Here is a 17,868-nt window from a genome sequence, read left to right as displayed (position 1 = left end):
AAAACGGCAGAGATTTTTTTCTGGAGCATCTATTTACCTAATTAAGTGGCGCAACTCAGACAATACGCCAGAAAACGGGCTTAGGTAAAATTGAGCCCTTTGTAACTCTCAGACTTTTATCCTATTATTTTTGCCTGAACTGAAAGCTAAGTCCTTAAGCTGAAATAACTAGCCTGCTGAACCACCCGATTTTTTAATGTAATTAGATTTTTTGCAAATTGCTTTTTATTTCTGTACTTAGTGTGCTTTATTCACAGAATAGAATTGCTTCAATTTTGTTAAACTGCAGGACGAGTGAAATTGTGTTTGTTTTCTATACAGTCAACTGGGACACTGTTTGGAGACCAACTACAACTAAGAAGTTTATGGTACACACCAATATGAATCGGAATGTGGGATTGATAAGGTTATTCCCAGGAATCACCAGTGCCACGGTAACTTTCCTTTTTCAAACTAATTAGCTAAAGATTTTCGAATGGTCAAAATGAAATTGAGACTGCAAATCAGAAATATAATGTGATATATTAGTATTTCCAAAACGATGATGATAGGGACAATTGCAAAATGTCTGGTGTTGGTAATACCAGCAAGAGATGTGGAATCTGATATAAAAAGTGACAGAAAATTATTTGAAAATAAGCAGGATTGCTCTGCATTAAAAGGATAGGAAGAAACATGTATCCAAGTGGGATGGGCTGGGCCAGGATTTTCAAAATCTGAAGTCCAGAATGCAAAATCTTAAGAATTCAGGTCAGCACCCTTGAGTCGTTAACTTTTTAAAATTTTATTTTCAGACCGTTGTAGAATTATGTCAGTTATCTTATTGGTTGGTCTTAAAAAATATTTAAATTAATTATTATGTTTTCTATATTCATTTTTGATTACACCAAGTGAACTTGGAAAAGTATGTTACATAAACTTATTTCTTGGATTTGGAAACGCAGCTGATGTTTTGGACACAGGCTTCAGGAGAAAGATGAATTTTGGCTCTGAGCCCCTCATCATGGTGAAACTACAGAACTATTGTTACAACAAAGCAAACAACATTTAAGGTGCTTCCTCCTGAGGAGGGAATGTTATTGAACAAGACTACCTCCTGCACCTAATGGCAGGTTACTTAATCCCATTGGTAGAGGCCTGGGAAGAGGACACTAAATGGGGAATAGTGCATGATATTGCATGCAACAAGTACAGATGCAATTAATTTAAAGTAGAAGTAAAAATCACACCAATTAAGTCCAGTTGATAGGTGGACAACTTCTAAGGAGCAGAGAAAGTCTTTGGCCTGAAATTCTGGTCGAGTAGGAGGGTACATTCTTGGCAAATCATCGAGGAAGGAAGACAGGACAGTACCTGGATCTGCCAGTCTTCCATCCCATGTAAACATCCCATGTAAATTTCAATCGGAGGGTTGGGCTGATGTGGGTGGCAGGGAGCTTTTCCACCTGACCCTCCCCAAGTCCACTGTTAGCTTTGGGGTGTGGAGATGCGTGGGGGACATTCTTGGGCTACTCGGGAATTCCAGTCCGTTTGTCCATTCGGTTCCAAACATTAGTGGGAGGAAAGCTAACTGAGCCTAGAAGGGATCAGTTACCTACTAATGGCCAGTATTGTTCCCCTGCAGGAATAAATAATTTGTCACTCTTTAATATTTGACCCATTGCTGAGATGATGTTTTGCACCTCACTGGGGCAGGTGCCTCTGTTGCACTTCTACGACCACCCAGTCCAATTATTTAAATGATCCTGGGATCTCAAATGACATCAGTGCAAGTGGCCTGCGGTTCCGCTCCACCACAATTATGACAGTGAAGCAGGGACCCTAAAGTTTTGAGGTCTTCAAGTCCATGGTTGTCATTCAATTTCCAATTACACAGGAGACATTGAAGATAGTTGGATGGCTCTGCATTGCTCTGACTGATACCTTAGTTACTGGAAAGAAAATTGTGAGTGATTGATGTAAGGTTTATTACTTTTCACAAAAATGAAACCGTGCACAGGATAATTGAAGTTGCCAGGGCATTGCCATTTTTACTGCATTTGGCATCTAATCCACACCTTGATCAATGTGACCTACGTGAGAGGGTATTCTTTCAGTCCTGCTGCATCTTAAGGATCATACTGCGCATGATGTTGTGGGAATCTTTTCAGAAAAACTTCTGAAGTGTAACCCACTACCATGAGTGTGTTGTGTGGGGCGAAAGCGGTTGACTGAACTTAATCTGCTGCCTTCCTCTTAATTGGTGGATTTAAAAAATCTAATTTTGCTTTCAAAGAATTAATTTGTGGTTAAAAGTGAAAAATTTATTCAGGATTTTAAAACTGCTTCGATGCTGTCGAGTTCAGTGTTGCTGTAAGACTTAAGAAAGACTGCTGTTATATTAAGTTTGTGTGCACTACGCCTTTGTGGCTGCAATCTCTTTACAGATAAAAGCATTTCTGCAAGCACCAATGGAAGGAATTGTGCTGGAGACGTATGGAACGGGTAATGCTCCAGATAACCGTCCAGATATGTTGGAGGAGTTTCAGAAAGCCACTGAGCGTGGAGTGTTGATAATAAACTGCACTCAGTGTTTGAAAGGCTCTGTTACCCAATCATACGCAACAGGAAAGGTGAGTAGTCACTGATCTATTTAAGGATTATGCCTGGGATTTCCCACTGCTGCACTCTCCAGCTCAGGATTTTCCATCTATTCATTTTAATGGGTGGAGCATCATTGGCTGGGGTGCTCAGGAGTGGATAATCTTCTCCATCGATCAACTTATATAATTATTTCCTTCCTGAAAGATTGGTTGAATGAGAAAATGGTTCTCAGATTATTCGATAAAGGATGGATAATTCTGCAACATGGTTCTTTAAATAACTGAACATTATGACCTGGCCTTGTCTCTGGGCCATTGCGTCAGAGAGAGTGATGCGGGCTGCCTTCCTCTGAGATACTACCCCTGACCGCATTGGTTTTCCAGTCCTGGGGTCATCACTATACTGGACGCAGTTCCCCATCGGGGAATCATACCTGTCTGAGAAAGGTGCCAGTTGCAGCACCCGGTGGGGGGGGGGGGCGGCGGGTGGGGTAAGCCGACTGCTGTGGCAAAAAGAGGTGGCCAGCATGTTGCCTGTCGGTAATTTTAAAATTAATTAACAGGGAATCTCCCTCTTAACTGGTGAGGCCTGTGCGTGGCTCATGGGGACAGTAGGTCAGAAGTTAACTACAGGTGGAGAACGGGCAGGCATCTGGGTCAGAGAACATCTGCTGCCTGCCTGGAGTTGTCGGTGTGAACTCTCAGCCATTTTGAGGCCCAGGCCTCATTGACATGCTGCTGGCCAGCTGCAGGTGCCCTGCCAGTGCTCCATTGCATCGCGCAGGATTGTGGGAGGATAGGAAATTGGCCGGCTCCATGCTGAGCCAATGGGGGGAGAGGAGCTGTCCAGTGGGGGCCTCAAGACAGGCTGGCGACGGCATGGAGTTTTTTCTGGGTCCAGGAGGAGTACCCTCTGCTCCTGTGCATGCCAAAAAACAAATGTATCATTTCCTGGGCCATTTAGTGAGAGGCCTCCAGTGATCCCTTTAAGGACCGCTGTTTAAGCTTCTCACCACCTGGTACAAATGTGTGGCACATGTGTGGCACATGCTCCACCCACTTGTACCGTGAAATAGCAATTGGGGTTCTATGCACCCCACTTTCCATTCCAAGTGACCAGGTACATGCAGGTGCTTTGGCCACCCATCTAAAGACCCTACCCAAGATACCCAGAACGTTGGTATAAACGTGATAGTAAGTGACTCAACTCTATTTTTGAGCCACTGCCGCTCCGTTTACGCTTGGTGAAGGGAATTAAAATAAGCCCTCGTATGTTTTAATCAAAATTGTTGATCATAGAATTGCACATACCATGATTTTTGCTTTCAACAATCTGCCAATTAATTAAAAAAGTAGAATTATTACCAGTTGAAGAATGCTTCTGCTGCTCTGCCAAGGTGACTGAGCTGAGAAGACTTCATTTCCGCCTTCCTGTTCCTATTTTGCCAGCGGTTTGATGACCGATGCGCAAGGCACACCATTGAATCTGTCACCACAGCTGATTTCAGGACAGGATGCAGTCGAGTACTGGTTCCAAAATTATCCGAAGTTCAGCAGCTCTGTGGAACTTGTGCAGCATTTGTAATCTATTATCCAAAGAGGGAAGTCGATAAGTTGGATTTCTACCTATTTAGTCCATTGACCATTAAAGCTAGTATTAATTCTAAGGAATTATACTTACATGTCTATGTTCCGCTCTCTTTCAGAATATTTTTATCATCTGGTATGAGTTCCTCTTATTTCAACTGAATACTTTCCGAGTGTTTAGCCCTGTGAATTTTTGATTTCAGGCTCTCACTGATGTAGGTATCATTCCTGGCCTTGATATGACACCTGAGGCTGCTTTGGCCAAATTGTCCTATGTACTGGGCAAGACCGAACTGAGTATAAAGGACAAGAGTAAGGTAATGTGTTTCAGTCACGAAATAATGCTCCGGTGCTGTGTACACTAATGTTTTCTAGAAGCTTACGTTGTAGCTCCATTGAACAATGACAAGGTATCTTCCTCAAAAGATTTGCACCATATTTTTCTTGAGCTTTTCACTGCAAGAATGATCCAATATCTCACTGGCTAATATCTTTGACCCTATCATATGGAGTCAGCCGCTTCGCCTCTGAGTAAGAATGTTGTCGGTTCAAAAATCTGGGCAGACACTGCAGTGCAGTACTGAGGGAGTGCTGCATTGTTGGAATGTTGTCTTCCAGGTAAGATGTTAAACCAGGCCCCTTCTGCCCTCTCAGAAGAAGAGCAGGAGAATTATCCCTGGTGTCCTGGCTAATATTTATTCCTCAATCAACATCACATTGCTGTTTGTGGGACATTGCTGCGTGCAAGTTGGTTGCTGCATTTCCCACATTACCACAGTAACCATATTTCAAAAAGTACTTCATTGGCTGTAAAGCGCTTTGGGACATACGGTGGTCATGGAAGGCGCTATATAAATGCAAGTCTTTCAAGTCCCCTGCGATTAAGTGCATAGACTATTATTGACATATTCTCAACAGCCCAACAAGATGGGAACATATGATGTATCACGGGACATGTTCACACTCCATATTATAGAGCACTGTGTCTGTCTCATGAACAAGAGATTTCTGTGAGGAGAAAAGCTTTCATGTAGAATGAGTGCTCCGGAATTTCTTAGGCCAGATTTCGCTGCAATCTTCTCTTGATAAGTAACGCTAACATTTCTGAGAATCTCATTAGCACGTGCTGGAACATAAAAATACAGCGTAAAACCAGCGGAAATTGGCATAAACAATCTGAACACAAGGAAACGAGGCACGGGACTTGTGTTATATTCCTTCTTTGAGTCCATTTAAGTTTGGTACAACATAATTAAGAAAATGTACTCCTGAAAATTTTTTCAATTTTTAATGCAAGTGATTCTGGTGCCATAAAGATGCAGCCAAAGATACAGAAAATACATTGCAAGTCTGAGTGAGGGGCAATCAAAGGAATCGTTTCAAAAATTGCCATAAAACACCAGAAATGTGACTTTGGATCCTGTTGCGCCTAAATTCAGGAAATTTGCATGAACTGCAATTTTGCAGGCGTGAGGTGAAGTGGCCTTAATTAGCGGTAGAGGGTTTTGGTGGTGGTTTTGTGAAATCTGGGTAACAAATTAAGAAAATTAGGGCTTAGTGCCGAAAATCACCATTACGCCATTGGTTTGGTGCAAGTTTACAGAGATTTAAGCCAGTAATATATTTATTTATCATCAAATAACAATATAAAATTATAATATAAAAGTCTCTGTCGATGTGATAAATAATCTTGATCGTTGGTATGGAAAATTCCGTTAGTTTTATTTTAGCATAAACCTTCCTGTGTTAGCATATTGTATATTGTATTGTATCATATAATGGCATATTCTCAGAGTGAAAATAAACTTTTACTCGAGTGAAATACCAGAATTCCAAAGGAATCCAGTCTGTAGCCCCTTGTGTCTTGTACATGACACTTCAGCTGCTTTCCTTTGAAGGAACATTTTCCACAAAACCTCAATTTAAAAAAGAGAAACCAGTGTCAGAAATTCCTTTCACATGAAGAGAACACTACTATTAATTAAATCAAAGGAACAATCCCCTTTGATCTTTTGATCCAAAGGCACAATCTGATCTTTAAGTAAATGAAATGAGCAATTTAAGCTTTGTTATAGCAATCTGCTTTTGGACTATTTAGGGCAAATTATTGCACTTGGGCGTAAAGGATCACCTGAACGCATCACAGAGGAAAATCAAATGGAAGAAGTGCACGGATAATAGGACCGGACATTTTTTAGTCAATATAAATTTGTGGATGGAAAATTGGATGGGCTTTGTTAAACATGTACAGTCCTCCTCGCCTGATTTTCTTTGGCGGCTGTGCACAGGTGATCCTTTGCATCTAAGTACATCGCACCCAAGAGGAAGATCTGCCTTTTTATGCGTGTGGAAGTTCCGCTGCTAGTTAGGCAGCTAAAGAAACGGAACCACTAGTTGGAGCATGCATATCACAAGCACTGACTAGGGCACACACATTTAGGAGTTCAGATCTGAAATAAGCACAGGAGCCTCAATTCAATATTGAAATAAGGCCTGCGCTCATTTCAGGCGATGGTCAGGGCCACCTTAAAAAGAGCCCTGATCAATTTAGCAGTGGCCCAAATTCCCATGCAGATCGGCCCATAAAATGGGTGCAACAATTTAAAATTTATACACCAATGACTCCAGATACAATTCTCCTGTGAAAGGGATGTTACGTATAGTGAATTCATCATCATAAGCAGTCCCTCAGAATCGAGGAAGACTTGCTTCCACTCTTAAAATGAGTCCTCAGGTGGCTGAACAGTCCAAGACGGAAACCACAGTCCCTGTCACAGGTGGGACAGATTGTCATTGAGAGAAAGGGTGGGTGGGACAGGTTTGCCGCACATGCTGAGAATGACGTGAATAGCACGTTTAGTGAGTTGGTCTTACTGCAGGTAAAGGGTACACAGCCAGATAGGGAATGGATGACCAACAGGAAGAGCAGTGCAAGGAAGGTAGTGCAGGACTCCCCTGCGGTCATCCCGTTGCAAAACAGATACACCGCTTTGGGTACTGTTGAGGGGGATGACTCATCAGGGGAGGGCAACAGCAGCCAAGTTCATGGTACTGTCGGTGGCTCTGCTGCACATGAGGGCAGGAAAAAGAGTGGGACAGCTATAGTGATAGGGGATTCAATTGTAAGGGGAATAGATAGGCATTTCTGCAGCTGCAACCGAGACTCCAGGATGGTATGTTGCCTCCCTGCAGCAAGGGTCAAGGATGTCTCGGAGCAGGTGCAGGGCATTCTGAAAAGGGAGGGTGAACAGCCAGTTGTCATGGTGAATACAGGTACCAATGATATAGGTAAAAAACGGGATGAGGTCCTACAAGACGAATTTAAGGAGCGAGGAGCTAAATTAAAAAGGAGGACCTCAAAAGTAGGATTCGCAGGATAGCTCAGATGAATACATGGCTTGAGGAGTGGTGCACAAGGGAGGGATTCAAATTCCTGGGACATTGGAACCGGTTCTGGGGGAGGTTGGACCAGTACAAACCGGATGGTCTGCACCTGGGCAGGACCGGAACCAATGTCCTAGGGGGAGTGTTTGCTAGTGCTGTTGGGGAGGGGTTAAACTAATATGGCGGGGGATGGGAACCTATGCAGGGAGACAGAGGGAAGTAGAATGGGGGTAGAAGCAAAAGATAGAAAGAAGAAAAGTAAAAGTTGAGGGCAGAGAACCCAAGGCAAAAAGCAAAAAGGGCCACATTATACCAAAATTCTAAAGGGGCAAAGAGTGTTAGAAAGACAAGCCTGAAGGCTCTGTGCCTCAATGCCAGGAGTATTTGGAATAAGGTGGATGCATTAACTGCGCAGATAGCAGTTAACGGGTATGATGTAATTGGCATCACGGAGACATGGCTCCAGGGTGACCAAGGCTGGGAACTCAACATCCAGGGGTATTCAACATTTAGGAAGGATAGACAGAAAGGAAAAGGAGGCAGGGTGGCATTGCTGGTTAAAAAGGAAATTAATGCAATAGTAATGCAATAGTTAGCTTGGATGATGTGGAATTGGTATGGGTGGAGCTACGGAATACCAATGGACAGAAAATGATAGTGGGCGTCGTGTACAGACCACCAAACAGTAGTAGAAAGATTGGGGACAGCATCAAACAAGAAATTAGGGATGAATGCAATGAAGGTATAGCAGCTATCATGGGTGACTTCAATCTACATATTGATTGGGCTAACCAAACTGTAGCAATGCGGTGGAGGAGGATTTCCTGGAGTGTATTAGGGATGGTTTTCTAGACCAATATGTCGAGGAACCAACTAGGGAGCTGGCCATCCTTGACTGGGTGATGTGTAATGAGAAAGGACTAATTAGCAATCTTGTTGTGCGAGGCCCCTAACATGGTAGAATTCTTTATTACGATGAAGAGTGACACAGTTAATTCAGAAACTAGGGTCCTGAACTTAAGGAAAGGTAATTTCGATGGTTTGAGGCATGAATTGGCTAGAATAGACTGGCAAAAGATACTTAAAGGGTTGTCGGTGATTATGCTCCTCCTGTACTATGTGGGAAGTCAGGGACGTTTCCGGCGTCCCTGACAACTACGTGTGCGGGAAGTGTATCCGCCTGCAGATCCTAACAGACCGCATTGCGGCACTGGAGCTGTGGGTGGATTCACTCTGGAGCGTCCACGATGCTGAGAATGACGTGAATAGCACGTTTAGCGAGTTGGTCTCACCGCAGGTAAAGGGTACACAGCCAGATAGTAAATGGGTGACCAGCAGGAAGAGCAGTGCAAGGAAGGTAGTGCAGTGGTCCCCTGCGGTCAGCCCCCTGCAAAACAGATACACCGCTTTGGGTACTGTTGGGGGGTTGACTCATCAGGGGGGGAGCAGCAGCAGCCAAGTTCATGGCATCGTGGGTGGCTCTGCTGCACAGGAGGGCAGGAAAAAGAGTGGGAGAGCTATAGTGATAGCAGATTCGATTGTAAGGGGAATAGATGGCCGTTGCTGCGGCCGCAACCGAGACTCCAGGATGGTATGTTGCCTCCCTGGTGCAAGGGTCAAGGATGTCTCGGAGCGGGTGCAGGTCATTCTGAAAAGGGAGGGTGAACAGCCAGTTGTCGTGCTGCATATAGGTACCAACGATATAGGTAAAAAAACGGGATGAGGTCCTACGAGACGAGTTTAGGGAGCTAGGAGCTAAATTAAAAAGTAGGACCTCAAAGGTAGTAATCTCAGGATTGCTACCAGTGCCACGTGCTAGTCAGAGTAGGAATCGCAGGATAGCTCAGATGAATACGTAGCTTGAGGAGTGGCGCAAAACGGAGGGATTCAAATTCCTGCGACATTGGAACCGGTTCTGGGGGAGGTGGGACCAGTACAAACCGGACGGTCTGCACCTGGGCAGTACCGGATCCAATGTCCTAGTGGGAGTGTTTGCTAGTGCTGTTGGGGAGGAGTTAAACTAACATGGCAGGGGGATGGGAACCTGCGCAGGGAGACGGAGGGAAATAAAATGGAGGCAGTAGCTAAAGATAGAAAGGAAAATAGTAAAAGTGGAGGGCGGAGAAACCCAAGGCAAAAAACAAAAAAAGGGCCACATTACAGAAAAATTCTAAAGGGGCAAAGTGTGTTAAAAAGACAAGCCTGAAGGCTCTGTGCCTTGATGCGAGGAGTATTCGGAATAAGGTAGATGAATTAACTGCGCAGACAGCAGTTAACGGTTATGATGTAATTGGTATCATGGAGACATGGCTCCAGGGTGACCAAGGCTGGAAACTCAACATCCAGGGGTATTCAACATTTAGAAAGGATAGGCAGAGAGGAAAAGGAGGCAGGATGGCTTTGCTGGTTAAAGAGGAAATTAATGCAATAGTAAGAAGGGACATTAGCCTGGATGATGTGGAATCGGTATGGGTGGAGCTGTGGAACTCCAAAGGGCCAAAAACGCTAGTGGGAGTTGTGTACAGATCACCGAACAGTAGTAGTGAGGTTGGGGACTGCATCAAACAAGAAATAAGGGATGTGTGCAATAAAGTTACAGCAGTTATCATGGGTGACTTTAATCTACATATTGATTGGGCTAACCAAACTGGTAGCAATGCGGTGGAGGAGGATTTCCTGGAGTGTATTAGGGATGGTTTTCTAGACCAATATGTCGAGGAAGCAACTAGGGAGCTGGTCATCCTAGACTGGGTGATGTGTAATGAGAAGGGACTAATTAGCAATCTTGGGGAAGAGTGACCGTAATATGGTAGAATTCTTTATTAAGATGGAGAGTGACACAGTTAATTCGGAAACTAGGGTCCTGAACTTAAGGAAAGGCAACTTCGACGGTATGAGGCGTAAATTAGCTAGAATAGACTGGCAAAGGATACTTAAAGAGTTGACGGTGGATAAGCAATGGCAAACATTTAAAGATCACATGGATGAATTTCAGCAATTGTACATCCCTGTCTGGAGTAAAAATAAAATGGGGAAGGTGGTTCAACCGTGGCTAACAAGGGAAATTAAGGATAGTGTTGAAGCCAAGGAAGAGGCATATAAATTGGCTAGAAAAAGCAACAAACCTGAGGACTGGGAGAAATTTAGAATTCAACAGAGGAGGACAAAGGGTTTAATTAAAAGGAGGAAAATAGAGTACGAGAAGAAGCTTGCTGGGAACATAAAAACTGACTGCAAAAGCTTCTATAGATATGTGAAGAGAAAAAGATTAGTGAAGACAAACGTAGGTTCCTTGCAGTCTGATTCAGGTGAATTTATAATGGGGAACAAAGAAATGGCAGACCAATTGAACAAATACTTTGATTCTGTCTTTGAAGTACTTTGAAGGAGGAACTGAAGGATATCCTTATTAGGCGGGAAATTGTGTTAGGGAAATTGATGGGATTGAAGGCCGATAAATCCACGGGGCCTGATAGTCTGCATTCCAGAGTAGTTGAGGAAGTGGCCCTAGAAATAGTGGATGCATTGGTGATCGTTTTCCAACTGTCTATTGACTCTGGATCGGTTCCTATGGACTGGAGGGTAGTTAATATAACACCACTTTTTAAGAAAGGAGGGAGAGAGAAAACAGGTAAATATAGACCGGTTAGCCTGACATCAGTGGTGGGGAAAATGTTGGAATCAGTCATTAAGGATGAAATAGCGCATTTGGAAAGCAGTGATCGGATCGGTCCAAGTCAGTATGGATATATGAAAGGGAAATCATGCTTCACGAATTTTCTGGAATTTTTTGAGGATATAACTAGCAGAGTGGACAAGGGAGAACCAGTGGATGTGGTGTATTTGGACTTTCAAAAGGCCTTTGACAAGGTCCCGCACAAGAGATTGGAGTGCAAAATCAAAGCGCGTGGTATTGGGGGTAATGTACTGTCGTGGATAGAGAGCTGGTTGGCAGACAGGAAGCAGAGAGTCGGGATAAACGGGTCCTTTTCGGAATGGCAGGCAGTGACTAGTGAAGTGCCGCAGGGCTCAGTGCTGGGACCCCAGCTCTTTAAATATATATTAACGATTAGATGAAGGAATTGAGTGTAATATCTCCAAGTTTGCGGATGACACTAAACTGGGTGGCGTTGTGAGCTGTGAGGAGGACGCTAAGAGGCTGCAGTGTGACTTGGACAGGTTAGGTGAGTGGGCAAATGCATGGCAGATGCAGTATAATGTGGATAAATGTGAGGTTATCCATTTTGGGGGCAAAAACACGAAGGCAGAATATTATTTGTATGGCGGCAGATTAGGAAAAGGGGAGGTGCAACGAGACCTGGGTGTCATGGTTCATCAGTCATTGAAAGTGGGCATGCAGGTACAGCAGGCGGTGAAGAAGGGAAATGGTATGTTGGCATTCATAGCTAGGGGATTTGAGTATCGGAGCAGGGAAGCCTTACTGTTGTACAGGGCCTTAGTGAGGCCTCACCTGGAATATTGTGTTCAGTTTTGGTTTCCTAATCTGAGGAAGGACGTTCTTGCTATTGAGGGAGTGCAGCGAAGGTTCACCAGACTGATTCCAGGGATGGCTGGACTGTCATATGAGGAGAGACTGGATCAACTGGGCCTTTATACATTGGTGTTTAGAAGGATGAGAGGTGATCTCATAGAAACGTATACGATTCTGGCGGGACTGGACAGGTTAGATGTGGGAAGAATGTTCCCGATGTTGGGGAGGTCCAGAACCGGGGGACATAGTCTTAGGATAAGGGGTAGTCCATTTCGGACTGAGATGAGGACAAACTTCTTCACTCAGAGAGTTGTTAACCGATGGAATTCCCTCCCGCAGAGAGTTGTTGATGCGAGTTCATTGGATATATTCAAGAGGGAGTTCGATATGGCACTTACAGCTAAGAGGATCAGTGGGTATGGAGAGAAAGCAGGAAAGGGGTACTGAGGGAATGATCAGCCATGATCTTATTGAATGGCGGTGCAGGCTCGAAGGGCCGAATGGCCTACTCCTGCACCTATTTTCTATGTTTCTGTGTTTCACTCTTTCCGCTGTCTGCGCTTGATTTCTGCACGCTCTCGGCGATGAGACACGAGGTGCTCAGCGCCCTTCCAGATGCACTTCCTCCACTTAGGGCGGTCTTTGGCCAGGGACTCCCAGGTGTTAGTGGGGATGTTGCACTTTATCAGGAAGGCTTTGAGGGTGTCCTTGAAGTGTTCCCTCTGCCCACCTTTGGCTCGTTTGCCATGAAGGAGTTCTGAGTAGAGCGCTTGCTTTGGGAGTCTCATGTCTGGCATGCGGACAATGTGGGCTGCCCAGCGGAGCTGATCAAGTGTGGTCAGTGCTTCAATGCTGGGGATGTTGGCCTGGTCGAGGATGCTAATGTTGGTGCATCTGTCCTCCCAGGGGATTTGTAGGATCTTGCGGAGATATCGTTGGTGGTATTTCTCCAGTGACTTGAGGTGTCTACTGTACATGGTGCATGTCTCTGAGCCATACAAGAGGGTGGGTATTACTACAACCCTATAGACCATGAGCTTGGTGGCAGATTTGAGGGCCTGGTCTTCAAACACTCTTTTCCTCAGGCAGCCGAAGGCTGCACTGGCGCACTGGAGGCGGTGTTGAATCTTGTCGTCAATGTTTGCTCTTGTTGATAAGAGGCTCCCGAGGTATGGGAAATGGTCCACTTTGTCCAGGGCCGCACCGTGGATCTTGATGACTAGGGGGCAGTGCTGTGCGGGGAGGACAGGCTGGTGGAGGACCTTTGTCTTTCGGATGTTTAGCGTAAGGCCCATGCTTTCGTACGCCTCAATAAATACGTCGACTATGTCCTGGAGTGCAGCCTCTGTATGAGCGCAGACGCAGGCGTCGTCCGTGTACTATAGCTCTATGACAGAGTTTGGGGTGGTCTTGGACCTGGTTTGGAGACGACGAAGATTGAACAGGTTCCCACTGGTTCTGTAGTTTAGTTCCACTCCAGCGGGGAGCTTGTTGAGCGTGAGGTGGAGTATGGCAGCGAGGAAGATTGAGAAGAGAGTTGAGACGATGACGCAGCCCTGTTTGACCCCGGTCCGGACATGGATTGGGTCTGTAATGGATCCGTTGGTAAAGATCATGGCCTGCATGTCGTCATGGAGCAGGCGGAGGATGGTGACGAACTTTTGGGGGCATCCGAAACGGAGGAGGACGCTCCATAGACACACACACGGTTGACAGTGTCAAAGGCCTTTGTAAGGTCGAAGAAGGCCATGTATAAGGGTTGGCACTGTTCCCTGCATTTTCCTGCAGCTGTCGTGCTGCAAAAATCATGTCCGTTGTGCCCCGTAGGGGTTGAAATCCGCACTGTGACTCCGGGAGGAGCTCCTCGGCCACAGGGAGAAGATGGCCGCCGGGGTGTCAGCCTCCTAGGGAGCTCCTCTGCTAAACAACTCCCATCTTCTATGATCTGGCAACTTTCCACTCTCAACCTACCCCCTCCCACTGTCTAAACTTCCCCTCGCCCTAATAGACCCTAATAGGGTGCGCATTCACTTAAACCCTTACTTTAAACCCAACCTTGCGAATCCCACAAGTTCTGGCCTACCTCAGGCTTCCCACCACACCACCCATCGGCGACGACGACCGGGCCTCCTGCGGCGGCGACCTGGACCTCTTCCTTCAGCGGCCTCCTCCTCGGCGTCGACTCACCGACCTCACCCAATCCTTGATCCCTGACGACGCCCGGTGAGCCAGGTGAGCCTCCGACCAGGCGATTGGGCCTCCAGCCCTCCATTTAATGCATAATCCTGTGATGGCATTTCTCACTGAGCATGGCTTACAGGTCCTAGCAGTTCTGATGTTTCACATTAGTAAAGGATTGGTTCTTCTGTGCTATGTTAGATGTTTCATCATCATCATCATAGGCAGTCCCTTGAAATCAAGGAAGACTTGCTTCCACTCTAAAAGTGAGTTCTCAGGTGGCTGTACAGTCCAATGTGGGAATTACAGTCTCTGTCACAGGTGGGACAGTCAGTGGTTGAAGGAAAGGTTGGGTGGGGAGTCTGGTTTGCTGCAGGCTCCTTCCGCTGCCTGCACTTGTTTTCTGCATGCTCTCGGCAACGAGACTCGAGGTGCTCGGCACCCTCCTGAATGCTCTTCCTCCACCTAGGGCAGTCTTAGGCCAGGGGTTCCCAGGTGCCAGTGGGGATGTTCCACTTTATCAAGGAGGCTTTGAGGGTGTCCTTGAAAGGTTTCCTCTGCTCACCTGGAGCTCGCTTGCCATGTAGGAGTTCCGAGTAGAGAGATTGCATTGAGAGTCTCATGTCGGACATGCGGACAATGTGGCCCGTCCAATGGAGCTGGACGAGTGTGGTCAGTGCTTCGATGCTGGGGATGTTTGCCTGATTGAGAGAACTGATGTTGGTGCGTCTATCCTCCCAGTGGATTTGCAGGATCTTGCGGAGGCAGCGCTGGTGGTACTTCTCCAGTGCTTTGAGGTGTCTACTGTATTTGATCCACGTCTCTGAGCCATACAGGAGGGCGGGCATCACTACAGCCCTGTAGACCATAAACCTGGTGACAGTTTTAGAAACATAGAAACATAGAAACATAGAAAATAGGTGCAGGAGTAGGCCATTCGGCCCTTCTAGCCTGCACCGCCATTCAATGAGTTCATGGCTGAACATTCAACTTCAGTACCCCATTCCTGCTTTCTCGCCATACCCCTTGATCTCCCTAGTAGTAAGGACCTCATCTAACTCCTTTTTGAATATATTTAGTGAATTGGCCTCAACAACTTTCTGTGGTAGAGAATTCCACAGGTTCACCACTCTCTGGGTGAAGAAGTTCCTCCGCATCTCGGTCCTAAATGGCTTACCCCTTATCCTTAGACTGTGACCTCTGGTTCTGGACTTCCCCAACATTGGGAACATTCTTCCTGCATCTAACCTGTCTAACCTCATCTAACCTGTCTAACCTGAGGTCCTGGTCTTTAAAAACTCTCTTTCTCAGGCGACCGAAGGCTGCGCTGACAGATTGGAGGTGGTGTTGGACCTCGTCGTCGATGTCTGCCCTTGCTGATAGTAGGCTCCTGATGTATGAAAAATGGTCCACGTTGTCCAAGGCGGCGGCCTCAATGTGCACAGACGCAAGTGTCGTCCGCGTACTGTAGTTCAATGATTGAGGATGGGACTATCTTGGATTTAGCCTGGAGGCGACGAAGGTTGAACAGGTTCCCACTGGTTCTATAGTTTAATTCCACTCCAGCGGGGAGCTTGTTGAGCGTGAGATGGAGCATTGCAGCGAGGAAGATCGAGGAGAGGGTTGGCACAATGACTCAGCCCTGATTGACCCCGGTCCGGACGTGGATTGGGTCTGTGGTGGATCCGTTGGTCAGGATCACGGCTTGCATGTCATCGTGGGGCAGGCAGAAGATGGTGACAAACTTTTAGGGGCAGCCGAAACGGAGGAGGACGCTCCATAGTCCCTCACGGTTGACAGTGTCAAAGAAGGCCATGTACAAGGGTTGGTGCTGTTCACTACATTGCTCTTGTAGTTGTCGCGCGGTGAAGATCTCAGAGATGCTGTAATCGTGACCATCTTCAAAAAAGGGGACAAGTCCGACTGCGGCAACTCCAGAGGAATCTCCCTGCAGTCGGCCACTGGGAAAGTCATCGCTAGAATCCTCCTCAACCGCCTTCTCTCTGTGGTTAAAGAGCTCCTCCCAGAGTCGCAATGCAGATTCTGTCCACTGAGGGGTCCAACCTAACCATATTTTATTGCTATTGATGAAATGTAATTTAATTATATTTATCACCATTTTAATTGATGTTAGAAAAAATTGAGTGTTCTCGAAGTGAGATTTTGCTTTGCATAATTGTGATTTTTCCAACATTGAACTAATGGGGTTTGTTTTGCTTTCTCCCAGATGCTGTCTGAAAACCTGAGGGGAGAAATGTGTGCAACATTGAGGGAGACAAAGATCTCTCTTCGAAACAGTCGATTTATTCAAGTCATTGCCAGGTCTCTCAGTGTCAGCTGCAAAGAGGTAAGCTTTCTAGACCAGATGCTGTAATGTACCATGGTTATAAAACGGTTCTTTTATTTTATATTCTGGTAAATGTTTTTCAACCGCTTTAAAAGACTGCAGAACTGTTTTTGTGCCAAAAAGATAAGAGGAACTTAAAGTGTGAGAAATAGGGATAGTACATATGCATACCAACCTGTTGTGCTGCTCTGTAAAAGGTTATTTAATGTTTGAAATGTGTTTTTTAATCAAAGTATATTGAATGATTTTATATCTAACAAGCTTCTGTTATCTTTCAAAACAATAGGAACTGGAGGCTATCCGAGATGCCCTGACTCCTTCGTTGGCTTGTGCGGCTGCAAAGACCGGGGATATCGATGCATTGGAAGCTATACAGGATATGGTAATGAACGATAAACAAAAATAACAACAAAACCTGCAGTTGCTGAAAATCTGAAACAAAACACACAGTGCTGGAAACACTTGGCAGATCAGACAGCATCTGTGGAGAAAACAGGAGACAATGATTCCGCCAGGAACCTTTGTGAAAATGGTTTTGATGAAGGGTCCACACCTGAAACTTTAACTCCTCCGTTTTCACCAGACACGCTGTCTGACTCGCTGAGTATTTTCAGCACTTTATGTTTTTGTTTTATGGCAAAGAAAGGTCTCACTTGGTGATTTTGTAATGCCTGAAGTTTCCAGCAGGTTTTGTAGTTAAAGCTATCGTCATCACCTAACATCCGTAAGACTCAAACTATTTAAGTGATATGACAAGGTTTAATATATTGTACAAATGTTGATCTAAACTCAGTTCCCCCAACGTCCCCACATCCCAATAAAATAAAGTCTCAGATTCGAATTGACCAGACCGGTGTTTCGAAGCCCCTTTCGGGACTGACGTCTTAGTTGACCCAAATAGATTCCTTCCCCCTTAGGCAGCTAATTGTGTGTTGAATTGCTAATCAGCAGTCATCCTGTGGAAAATCCATGTGTGTTAAAGATCAACCAAGAAACCAATTAGAAACACGAGCTCGAAATGCCTTAAAATAATGGTTTAGGCCAGAGCATCTACTGATCGATGGCATTGCTTATAGTGAGTCTGAGGTTTTATAACGGGTGTTGTCCCAAGTAGTATTACCTAGAATACTGACTTATTAGCTATAATACACACACACATATATATATATATATGTGTGTGTGTATATATATATATATATATATATAGATATATATATATAAAATCTAAATTTGGGTATGGGAATGCAATTTCAACATTTGCAGATGAAATGTAAAATGGAGGAATGCTCGATCTAGGA

At 45.2% G+C, this 17,868-nt stretch overlaps 1 protein-coding gene across 2 annotated transcripts in view; it reads left to right on the top strand.

Moving 5' to 3' along the window:
• aspg (asparaginase homolog (S. cerevisiae)) overlaps nucleotides 1-17,868 on the top strand; it is a 126,128-nt gene that overhangs the window by 70,667 nt on the left and 37,593 nt on the right. For both annotated transcript variants that reach the window (XM_070879276.1, XM_070879275.1), the window contains exons 7-11: nucleotides 322-434; nucleotides 2,427-2,612; nucleotides 4,373-4,486; nucleotides 16,451-16,570; nucleotides 16,857-16,952. In XM_070879276.1, the coding sequence (XP_070735377.1) occupies nucleotides 322-434; nucleotides 2,427-2,612; nucleotides 4,373-4,486; nucleotides 16,451-16,570; nucleotides 16,857-16,952 (629 nt within the window). The remainder of the gene's footprint in view (nucleotides 1-321; nucleotides 435-2,426; nucleotides 2,613-4,372; nucleotides 4,487-16,450; nucleotides 16,571-16,856; nucleotides 16,953-17,868) is intronic.

Source organism: Pristiophorus japonicus, chromosome 4 (assembly GCF_044704955.1).
Source record: "Pristiophorus japonicus isolate sPriJap1 chromosome 4, sPriJap1.hap1, whole genome shotgun sequence".
Taxonomy (NCBI): Eukaryota; Metazoa; Chordata; class Chondrichthyes; family Pristiophoridae; genus Pristiophorus; species Pristiophorus japonicus.
Note: the sequence above shows the minus strand (reverse complement) of the source record. Positions and strands in the feature narration are given on the sequence as shown.